Here is a 12,136-nt window from a genome sequence, read left to right on the forward strand (position 1 = left end):
AAGTGGTGGTCTATTTTTGTTATCGTTTTTAGGGTATTTTAGTCATTTCATGAGCGATTTAGTGCATATAAAGGGTCTAGCCTCATAAGTATCTTTCTTGGTACAATTGCTTGAATCTTTGGAGGGTTTGATGCATCATTCAACAGCTCAATGTAAAATGAAAAAACCGCTTATTGGATGAGAATTACAAGCCAAAACTTGCCTTGTTACCTTGAACCATGAGAACCCGTTAGTAGAAAAGTCATTGTACACGAGCCACTTCCATTATTAAATAAATCAATCAAATAATACACATTAAAAACCATGAATGCCTACCTACAAAACAATATATATAAAAAAAAAACAAAATTCCCAAAGAAAAAACCATTTATAATACAATTCAAGGGTGGGAAAACCTTCACACACTTCTTACTTCCTTCCATCATTGTGATCAGTTTTACACTTTTGAGCCCTGTACTTTGCACATCTTCACAGAACTTTCCCAATTCTTTCCAGAACTATCGGAATCTCGCTTTCGGTCAAACCTGTGAAACAGAACCTGAACCACCCTGGTTCTATACAATGACAACAAGATCCGGGAGTCGCGTTGACTTTGACCACATTTAACAGCTTTTCCCACAATTCAAGCTCACCATTTTCACTATACGGGCGTATAAACGCGCTCATATCAGCCCAACAGTATGTCCCATGACTACTTTTCATACAATTGATTCCCAAGTTTTTCAACCCGCCCACGAAAAGATCTGACATTTGTTCAACTCGTTCTCGAGTAGTCTTAATAAACTCCCCAACAAATCTTGAATCGTTAAACATTGAAACAAGTAATCTTTGAGATAAAGATGATACCGATGAGAATCTCATGAGTTTCTTGGATGCGTTTAACACGGTTTGGTTGAACGAATAAACTACCCCGACTTTAAAACCAGGGAGAGAAACGTCTTTCGTCAACCCATAAATGATATGAACTCGTTTTCTATCGTATTCTTCAGAATCTTGAGAATTGATGATTTCAGCCAAACTGACAAATTCTTGATTTTTATCATTGGTGGGACCCGCTAACGACTCGTTGGCGATGACGTGGAGGTTTTTTTCGGTTGCAAAGTCTAAAAGATCGTAAAGGGTTTCTCGAGTAAGCGAATTTCCAACTGGATTTGACGGGTTTGATATTATCACACCTTGTACTTTGAGACCGCGTTTTTTTGCTTGGTTGTATGTGCGATTAAGTGAAGTTGTACTTAAGGTGAAATTATCAGAACTCCGACATGGGACAGGTATAATTTCCACTCCGGCTCGCCATTTAATATCTCTATCGAGACTGCAAATTACAATTATAAACCATCATGTATTATGCATTAGTATAAATGGTAATTGTACAGAATAGCAACAAAGTTTCTTAACTGTATAACTAAAGGAACTCAGTTTTTTTGTTCCGCTATAGTCACTCAACATTATCAAGTGTTCTAATCTTGTGTAAATGTTTAAATAAATGCTATACTTTTTAAAAATTGAGGCAGATTTAACATAGATAAATCATGATTCATGTTTAGTGATTTTTTTCCAGTTTTACTGAAGAACAATAATGCAATTTGGTCATTATAAAGTGAACTTTATTCACTAAAACTCTAAATGTAATCAAGATTCATATATTGCCTCAATTTAAAACACCTAATGGAGTTGAGTGATTCAGAAACAAAAAAGCTGAGTGACTTTAATGGAATATTTTAAAAACTTGGTTGCGTGTGAAGTTTAATGAAGCATAAAACAGGCATCTTTGAGGTCAAACAAGGAACTTTCAAGATTCAAATTGAAAAGTGTTTTCTCATGAAACTAAAAAGAATTTTTGTAATCTCTAGCATTGTTTTGGTGTTTAATGAGATGATCGAAAAATGCTAGAAACTTACACGACTCCATGTCATCATGAAGTTGAAAAGTTGTATGCTTGACCTCAAAAGTCAACCTGTATGGAGTAATATCAATATAGTACACTTGAGTCGAATCAGGGCTGCATTAGAAGGTAACTTACTCCGGTGAATATGGAGACGGAACCAGAAACGCATTTCCAATATCCGAAAGGCAAAAAACAAGCATTTCAATCGCAGATGATACTCCAGAAGTCAAAATGATGTTTGACGGGTCAAACAACACGCGCCCTTCGGTCACTTGCGACATGAATCCAGCAACTGCCTGTCATTTATTAAAATTCAGAGACAAAAGTCACAATAGGTGGACAAATAATCAATGTTGCAGAATTCGCTAGGCGCTGCCAGGTTGGTTGGCTAGGACTTGAGAGTACTCAGCCTATGAGGAGAGAACTTGGGGCGCACTCGAACATTGTAAATTATATAGACTTTTGGGAAAGTATACATATGCCAAGTATCATAGGTTACTAATATTTACAACAAAATACGTTAATATCAATATAAATCGAAATTATAAATGTTCAAATACTAAAGTATTTCAAAAATTGATATTATTTTTTTAATATTATATACATAGTAATCATTTAATTCTCGTCTTCCAATGTATCTCCATGGAAAAACAGCGAAAATGGGTGAAAACAACGAAAATCCGACTTGACCGAGCTTGACTGATTCCGCATAATGTTGGCCGAGTAGAAAAAATCGCCTCAGCACCCTGCCCAGTACTCACCGAGTAGAGAATTACTAGAAAATTACCATTTTGAGGTCTGATATTCCATCAAATGGATGATAATTAGTGATCCCATTAACTTGCAGCTGTTGACATATGGTCGAACACTTGGTGTGCGTCATTAGCCAGTCTTCAACCAAATCCAGTGACAACTATAATTCACAAACCCAAATAAGAATTCAATCATAATTATCCATAAAACAACTAAACACAATTTTTCTTCATAATGTTACTTAACCACTCAAAATTACCTTGTTTTCATCTAACCCTAATTGAATAATCCCATCCGGGTTACTTAACTCGTCGTACGGGTCCAGCAACGCCTTGTCTAACCCAACGTAATAAGGAGAATCCGGCTGTTTAATTACCAAACTAGCCCTGGAAGAAACCTGAGCTTGACCGTTGGTGCCACGTGGCGACCAAATTGACCTAACCGACGGAACCCTTTGCAGTCCACCAGCAGCCGGAGGAGGAGGAGATAGTTCCGGCGGTTGTTGTGGTGGTGATGATGGTGGGGTGGTGGGGTTTTTGGATTTGAAATAGAGTTGGAAGAAGTAGAAGAGAGCACAGGGGATGATTGAGCCGAGAACCAAGCCGCTACCGCCGCCCTGAACCACGCCTTGTAAGGGTACTATCACCCTCATGTCTGTTGTGACTACCGTGGAGCCAGTGGTGGTGGTGGTGGTTGAGTCGGGTGGATTGGTATTGGGGTTTTGGTGTGTTTGTTTCATCGTTGGAGCATGGTGGTGGTGGACGGAGTGTACGACGGCTGTGACTGACAAAGCCCAAGAGGGTGACTCTCTCTCTCTCTATATATATTTGTGTGTGTGTATATATACGTGTGTATTTTATAATTTCTTTCTTGTTAAATATCGATGATTTTTGAGCTGGTGGGAGGGAAAACACATGGTTCTTTTTTTAACATTATATTTAAGAAATGCGTTATTAAAAATACTTTTGTGAGTTGAAAGCCAAGTTTTTTAATGAAGAAAAACTGAAATCTTAATGAGGGTTCAGTCATTGCAAACAATATTTTAATGAGGGTATAGATGGTTTAATGAAGAAAAACTGAAATTTTTGTGATCTTCAGTTGAATTCTAATGGCGTTTAGGTTTTACTACCAGTTGGCCTTCGAGCTGTGGGTTTTTTCCAGAACTAGAGATAACTTGGAGGCGCTTAAGGGTTCCGTATAGCTGGGTTGGGCCAGTTGGCAATGACCTTTTGTTATTGGGTTACTCTGTATGAAGTACCTGGACAGTTTTCTGTTTGTTAACCGTTGAAAAAAAATTTCTTTTTTGAGCATTTGGTTTTGTTTTACCTAATGCAAGTTACAAACTCCACATGTTGCAGCGGCTCAAACTTGATTTATGAAAGAATCCTAAGGCCTACGTCGGTTACCTCGTTAAAAATTCGAAAGAATCCAAGCCCTCTCTCTTTAATTGCTTTAAAGATGTTCGTTGCGACGAGAACGTGACATAACTTAGTCGATGTCATTTCGTTGCGCCACAATATTGTCAAAAACAAGTTAAATAGCCAAAGTTGAAATGCTAAAAGTATTGCGTCAAAGGATAAATACATGAAACTTTGATGGCTACAGTTTGAATGTCAAATAACTTTATGGCCAAAGTTGAAAGTTTCAAACTTTCTAAGTTCGAGTGTTACTCTCTTAAAATCATACGTCTCCTCGTATGTGATATATCAAATAAGAATAGTAATAATCAAATAAGAATAGTAATAATATCATGCTAGTTAATTGAAATGTATATTTGAACTCAATTCACTTGGTAATGATTCATTGGTTAGGATTTGAGGTTGGCTCATCTTCACCAATAACCATCAACCACAAATTGTGTTAGATACCACAGAATCCAAGCAACGGGCAGGCATACAACCTTCCAAACTATCATGGGTCATCTCCATTTTGTTTGGAATCTTTCTTGATTTATTTATATTGGTTTAAGCTACATGTGACAAAAGAGGTGAATTAAATAACGGCTCAAAATTGTTCAGATTTTAATTTAAATGGATAGAATTTGTATCGGATTTAGATAATTTCGGTCTTAAAAATATAAGTTTATATGTTTTGACTTATTATAAAAAGTGTGTGATGATTTAGGCTTAAAGTGTAGAAGGTAGAACTTGAGGGTTGCTATGTACGAAAAGCATACTAATGTTAAAGAATTAGAAATAAATTTGAGCTTTTGAGGGGTCATGCGTGTCGACCTTGAATTGATATAATACCTCAACTCTTGTTCGAGAAGGATAGTCTTCTGATGTTTCTATTTCATTCTTTGTGATATTTCTGCTTGCATATGATGTCGTTTAACAATTTTTATGTCTTCGTGTTTAATATATGATGACATTCAATGTGGTTAGGAGAGTAGGGACGCACGCAACACGCCCCACCCAGGTAGTCTTTGCCACCTGGCTACATTGGCGCTAACAAATTGGGTAGGGCACTTGGCTATATGGCTCGGTTACTTGTTGTGAGTTGAATTTAGTGATTGAGTTGTTGGGCAACGACATTATAGCCGTTGTACTTATAAGTGAAAAAGAAAAAAAATAATTTTTTAAATATTCAATTCTTTTTACCAATTTAATTCACTAGAAACTTGCATTTGCTCGCTATTTCAGGTTTCGGTTTAAAATTACATCCAACATCGAACCGGTCATATGGTCATAAGAGTCCATAATAATTTTCAAGTCCCGATCAAATTGTTTTTCCCTCCCTCTGATCCATTTTAAAATTCGGGTTTAAAATATCCAACTCTTTTTACCAATTTAATACAGGGAATGAAATTATTATAAGTTTAAACGTCAATAATTGAAATGTCAAAAGAGAACTTTTGAGCTGAAATGGTTAAATAGGTCAAACCATATGGCCTAAATGGCATTTTATTTTTACTCACTAAACAAGATAGCATGGGCCGATATGATCACTAAAGAAAATTCAATTATTTAAAACTTAAAGTACAGTAATATCATTATAAATATGCAAAGATTCTTGACTATTTTTGTTCGAATATATGACTCTTGGGTTGGGGTATGATGGTAGTGATAAGATGTATTTTTGTCCCTTCAAATGGCTGCCACATCCAATCAAAATTGACATCCCCACACCAACGACATCTAAAGCTTATGGAGCTCACACTTGTTATCTTATCTTAATCAACAACCATATATTACACTGCTTAATCTTATTTTATATTTCTAATGTGTATAATATACTGCTCATTTTAATAATCTCAAAAATTTTATAAACTGTTTATTATTATAAAATAAATCTAATTCAATCATTTTCTCCTATGCGTCATTGAAAATGCTCATACACTTTGGTCTCGAATACTCGTCGTCGTACGCCATCTTAATTAAAGAATGGGACCCTAAAATTAAAAAGCATTATAAAAAAGTATTAGATGATACAATTAAAATTTGTGTGGTCCGTATTAGTGTTTTAATGTGACTTTGAATATAATTAAAGATATTTAAAAATACTAGAAAAACAAGTCCTTTTGAATTATACAACAATTTTAGCGATGGATTTACAACAGAAAATCCATCGTGAATATTGCTTTTAAAGTTAAATATATTGGTGAAGTCTTTGGGAAAACTTAATGTGGGTAATCGTTTCACGGCTTCACCTGTTGATGGAACTTTTAGTCACGCTCGATTATTCTCACAAAACTTCATCAGTAGATATATTATTGACCGTTGATTTTATTTACCAGCGGATCATGTCGTTCGAACGTCTTTTGATTTGTAGTCTTGGGTAATTGGTTTTGGTTATTCGTATGTATGGTATGACATTCGTCAATTTCGGGTCTTGTTTGTATTCGTTTTTGTATTTGTTTATTATGTAAACCGACCCGATTTGTAAACCGAAGCTTATGTTATAATCAAAATGATGGATTTATGTTACAATATTGTTTCACACTTTTTGGGTCTTGAAAACATCATATTTTTATTTGTACTTTTATTTATTTATTATTTATTTATTTATTTTTTTGTTATTTTGTGTTTTTGTCTTGATCCATTTTGCATGAAAACGCTTGTGTCTCACACCCATATTTGACCACCAACATTACCCTATATATACACCACATTTCCTCTTCATTTTCCCTTGCTACAACTCCAAAAAAAAAAAAAAAAAACTCTTTCAAACATCAAAGATTCAAGGTTATCTTCTTAAGTGTTCTTGAAGGATTTTGGTCTTTCATCTTAATTAGTTTATGTAGCCTTATTAATACTTGTTTATGGTTGTGCAACATATATATAATATACACCCCTTGTTTACCTTTGGTAGTTACTTCTCCGATTCCGGTCGGTGAGGTTTCGGACCCCATAAGGCAAGGCTTCATGGAGGACTTCGTGTCCTTGATATATATACATCTATATAACTTGTTCATACATATTAATCTTGTTTATTTTAGTTTGTTGGTCATGTTTACAAGTTCCATGGTTATGGGTTTTTAAAAGTCTATGCTTCGGTTTAACCGTAAATAGCTCTAAACCGTAAACCGAACTTTGTTACTAGTTTTGTTTGTTTAAACATACTCAGTGTTAGATCTAAGTTTCGAAAATCATTTTTACAAATTCTATGGTTATGGGTTTGTAGAATCTTACCTCGGTCTAAACCCGAAACACGATCTGAACCGAAAACCGAACTTTTGTTTAAAGACTTTATTGTTAACTTTTGGTATTTTTTTATTTGTACATTATTATACAAGTTCTTTAGTGTTTGGACATGTGGAAACCATCTATGAACTTGTTGTGAGATGGAAACCGAACCAAACCGATTCTTGCTCGCTTAAGACACACAAGTGTGTTTTTTTTTTAGCCATCAAGACTTGTATATTTCTTTAAAAGTAGTTACAAATTGATTTTTAAATATTTTCTTAAGTACTTGGAAATGTTGGATCCAACTTGATCTCATAACAAAGTTTGGACCGACAAAACCGAACACTCGCTTAACGTGCGTTGTTAGTTCTAAAACAATGGAACTACATGCTTGGTTAAGTCTTATTAAATTTTATTGAGTTATCTCATAACATTCAATATTTTGGAAAGTTGACTTTGGGTTTGACCAATTATCAAGACCCGAACCGACAACCCGAACACTCGATAAAAAAAACCCGTTTTAGTATCTTTATTCCAAAGGGATTTGCATTATTGCATTTTACCAATCTTATTACTTAACATAGGTTGAGTAAATATTAAGGTTAGATACTTTAACCCGGTTTCGAGCAAACTTACATTTTTAAAGGGTTATTATTATAAATTCTTAAATAGTCACATTTTAAACTTTGAACTTTAATTATTTACATTTCTCAACATTTATTTTGTTTAAAGACCTTCAAGACAACCTTTCTAATGTATACATTATATTGCCCTGCTGGCGGTGCACGCATATAATATATATATGTGTGAACTCTCGGGTGGGCAAAAGTAAAATTGCACTAATTTTGACGTTATTTTACTAATCTCGTGAAAATAACGTTAAAAGTGGGGGAAGGTTATTCAGGCATCATGTGGTGGCGTTGATAGCCGAAAGACAAGGGCACATGCACCAATCAGCCGGTGTCCCGATGATTGAGTGCTATGTGCCTTATGTCCAAGGCTTGATGCAAAACTACTATCGAGCCGGGGGTCTCATCAGAAGCAGCCTCTCTATCCCTATGGGGTAGAGGTAAGGTTGTCTACATCTTACCCTCCTCAGACCCTACCATAGCATTGCTATTGGTGGGATATACTGAGTACGATGATGATGATGATGATGATGATGAAGACAACCTTTCTAAATTCAATACTTCTTTTCTTTTTAAGCATTGTGCGTTAAACTCGTCGTTCCGACAAATCTCCAAATTATCATCTTTCAAGTTTACCACTTGAAGGTGAGTACTTCATACCCCATTTTCCATCTTTTATTTTGGGGTGACATTTCATACTTATTCAACAAAATGCTTTATATTTGAATCTTAAACCACAAACGTAGTTGTATACTTTACCTAAATAATTGCTCGATTTGGTGTTCTATGCTTATATGCCTATGTGTTTATCGCTTTTGGTTGGTGGAACTATAAAATCCTAGACTATTTGGCATCCCTTTATAGCAAGGTGTCGTTAACGTAATGCAATTAACGATAACTATAAAATCCTAGACTATTTGGCATCCCCTTATAGCTAGGTGTCGCTAATGTGTGTAGCGATATCTATTTATCCAAATTACCACTTTTATTTATCGTTTCGTATGCAAGTTTTGTGGTTATCTTTGTTATATACTAATATGATTAAACTTATGAATTGCTCACCAACCTTTGTGTTGACAAACTTTATTTTATGAAATGTTGCAGGTTTGCATCTTGGTTGATTTATGATTGTGAAGAAAACGAAATCAAAGACCTTAGGATATTAGTAAAAACGAACAATATCAAATTTACCATATTTTGTGATATCTTGTTTATGGTTATTTTATGGATAATTGTTATGTGACATTTTCGATGTTGTGAAATGAAATGAGTTTATTAAATACTGTCACTTTAATTAGTGTCATGTGCTTATGGACAATCGTTATACCTCGGCATGTTCCGCCGCCTTTGGTCGGGGTGTGACATATGGTTCATCCGTATTCGTGATTGTCTAATTATATTTGTGTTACAATGATATCGGGCTATAGTCTAGATTTTGTATAAATAAAACAGGTGGCAACTTTAAGGGCTCGGATGAAAGTCATGAAACCTTTTGTACGTACGTGGTTTTTTGCTGCCTTTCTTCTTGGGTCTAAAACCTTTTATCATATTATTATAAATGTTAGATGTTAGATTTAACAATATCTGATCTGTAACACAGGGTCTTCTCGAGAGTAAGCTAAATAAGGCAACGGTTTTAGACGTCTAGTTTTATAGGGCCTCAATCTTAAAAAGGGGTTATATGTTATGGGTTTTTGAAAGTAGAGTTATTTTTAGAATTAGTAACTCATTGATAAGCTACAGGCTAAGGAGGTTTGTCTCATATCAATTATCACTACATATCATTCGTATTTCATAATTTTTGGATACTCTCAGTCTCTCAAATGTCATATGCATCAAAAAAAAAAGCCTCAATATTTTAATTGATTTTTAGGCTTCTGAGGCCGTTGAGCCGGCTCCGCTGTAAGCAAAACAAAATGTATGTGTTATTATTGGGAGATGGAAGTGTTTTATAAGTTTAGAAAATGTCCTGTTTGTTAAAAACATCTATATTGCTCCGATGCTCGGGAGTATACTTCTACAAGTTAATATGAGGCAGGCGAACACAAATATAAACTCTTGGTCGTTCATCATAAGATATCTTCTTTAAATATAAAACGACAATTATTGATATGTGGTAAATAAATTCGTAGTTTTTCTTAAAGATAAGCATGCGTTCAAATATGTTTTTTAACAATTAAAAACAATAATGTTTTCATCACTCGTGGTTGTTCTTGTAAGGACTCCAAGAGGATTCATATGATGTTTGAATCTAAACTCCTATATGGAGATGTTCACATCAACTTGAACTTTGTTCCAAAATGTCAAATTTAAGAATGTGGTCCTTTTCACTACCATGTTCAGTAGGATTCAACTATGTGATTCTAGAGAAAGTTGTTGATGTCATACATGGCCTAGGTACAACATTTGACGCATAAAAACAAAAGAACACAAAATCATTTAGGTACCACTCATTGCGTATATAACGAACTTATATGATAGATAAAGCCCGAGTTCAATGATTAATTGATGAGACAAACTAACCTAGCCGCTAAACATATGATTCATTCAATTCACTCACCTCAAATGGCATAGTAGTGCATGTATGAGCCACATAAGAACAAAGGTATAGGCGTTGCCTTACTAGTCTAACATATTTCAGATTCTGGCATGTGTTCATAAACTGGATCCTGAGCAAACCATATCAGGTCAAGGATGGTAATAGGGATTAGGGGTAAGCAACGGTAATATCGGTTTCATCATGTCTGACATGCATCCATGAAGTACCCGGTTACCTAATACCTGTCGGGTATCATTTATAATATTTTGTTTGTTAAAATTACTCCATATATACTTCCACTATTTTAATATGTACATAACTTATTTAATAGAATTAAAAACCAAAAGTGAGTGGATTAATAGATTTCTCGTTAAACGGATAAACGAAAACAAAAATGAAAAGAAAATGTTTACATGCATTGTTCGGGTAAACGGGTATCTAGGTAATCGGTCGTATATCACCTTAAATACCATACTCGTCTCATGCTAACGAAATTTTTTGAAACTAATCAAATAACTGGTGCTTATCCATCCGGATACTCGTCTTGAATGTTTCAGATTTCTAATTTAGCCTTGATTTAAATTCGTTTGCTAATTGCTATCCCTAAATCTACTTTCCGTAGTATGATGAATGTGATGTAATTAGAGGTGCACACAGAAACCGGTTAACCGGTGTCTAACCGAAGTCTAACCGGTTACTAACTGATCCTAACCGCCGGTTAGTAACCGGTTTATATTATTGATTTCAAAACCGGTTACTAACTGGTTAACCGATTTTTTTTAATTATTTTATTAAAAACTGGTTTTTACCTGACCGGTTAACCGATTTTTTTATTAATTTATCAAAACTGGTTACTACCCGACCCTATTAACCGGTTAACCGATTTGTGCACCTCTATATGTAATATTTTCTTGATGATCAAGGCCACAACAGTTCAGAAAAATGGGCTACTGCAGATGGATTTGGGCCTAGTTACATCTCTTGAGATCCTAATTGGTATGGGCGATAGAAAATCATTTGCAATCACTTATACTTGACTTGTGATGGGTAACATTTGATGATATCATGATGCATGGGTGTGTGACTAGATTAATATCAGAAATTTAGTTAAAAGAGGATATAAGGTTCAAGGTTGTCGCAAATTGATCAATATATAATATATAAGGAGGTGGTTCGTGTACAAAATAATTTTAACATGAGAACATAGTAAACTATATCAATCAATAAAAAATGAGAGCGCATAAACAATACTAACCACAATAACAATCTACATAAGCAATGCTTTATAATAACAAAGAAAAATCTTTAATAATAACAAAAGAATTAGAATTAGCATCAAAATGATAACAGATACTTATAACATCAAAAGAAAAAAAAAACAATAATAACAACATAATATAAATCAACAAATACTTATAATGTCTCGTAATCAGATCGAAATCAGCATGTACAATCAAAAAATACAAAAAAAACACTTATAAAAATACACCTAATAACAACAAAAATTTGCTTTCATTGTTTTCATGTTAAAAAATATTGTATTTAATCATGTAACTAATATATAAATACTACAAAAAAAGGGTTTGAGTCAGATACAAATTAAATTAGCGTGCTAAATGTGCAAATTAAATGGTGTAATTATTTATACAAGAGTGTAATTACACTACATACAAAACATTATACAAAACAACGACTTTACATA

The 12,136-nt window shown here is 34.3% G+C and overlaps 1 protein-coding gene across 1 annotated transcript; it reads right to left on the reverse strand.

Moving 5' to 3' along the window:
- Window positions 1-276: 276 nt before the first annotated feature.
- On the reverse strand, window positions 277-3,548 carry LOC143561515 (putative aminotransferase ACS12). Its single transcript, XM_077049580.1, has 4 exons — window positions 2,901-3,548; window positions 2,676-2,801; window positions 2,024-2,184; window positions 277-1,315 (listed from the first exon to the last, which is right to left on the reverse strand). Exons 1-4 carry the CDS (start codon window positions 3,378-3,380, stop codon window positions 469-471), a joined length of 1,614 nt encoding a protein of 537 aa, XP_076905695.1. The 5' UTR covers window positions 3,381-3,548; the 3' UTR covers window positions 277-468.
- Between the last annotated feature and the right edge of the window lie 8,588 nt (window positions 3,549-12,136).

The sequence above is a fragment of the Bidens hawaiensis genome, unplaced genomic scaffold (genome assembly GCF_021521415.1).
Source record: "Bidens hawaiensis isolate Kalapana, Puna unplaced genomic scaffold, B.hawaiensis_p1.1 tig00020696_1, whole genome shotgun sequence".
NCBI classification, from domain to species: Eukaryota; Viridiplantae; Streptophyta; class Magnoliopsida; order Asterales; family Asteraceae; genus Bidens; species Bidens hawaiensis.

Coding starts and splice junctions, on each gene's coding strand:
- LOC143561515 (XM_077049580.1), bottom strand. CDS start 3,380: ATGAAACAAACACACCAAAACCCCAATACCAATCCACCCGACTCAACC. Junction 2,802..2,900: donor TAGGGTTAGATGAAAACAAG/GTAATTTTGAGT, acceptor TGTGAATTATAG/TTGTCACTGGATTTGGTTGA. Junction 1,316..2,023: donor CCGTCTCCATATTCACCGGA/GTAAGTTACCTT, acceptor TGTAATTTGCAG/TCTCGATAGAGATATTAAAT.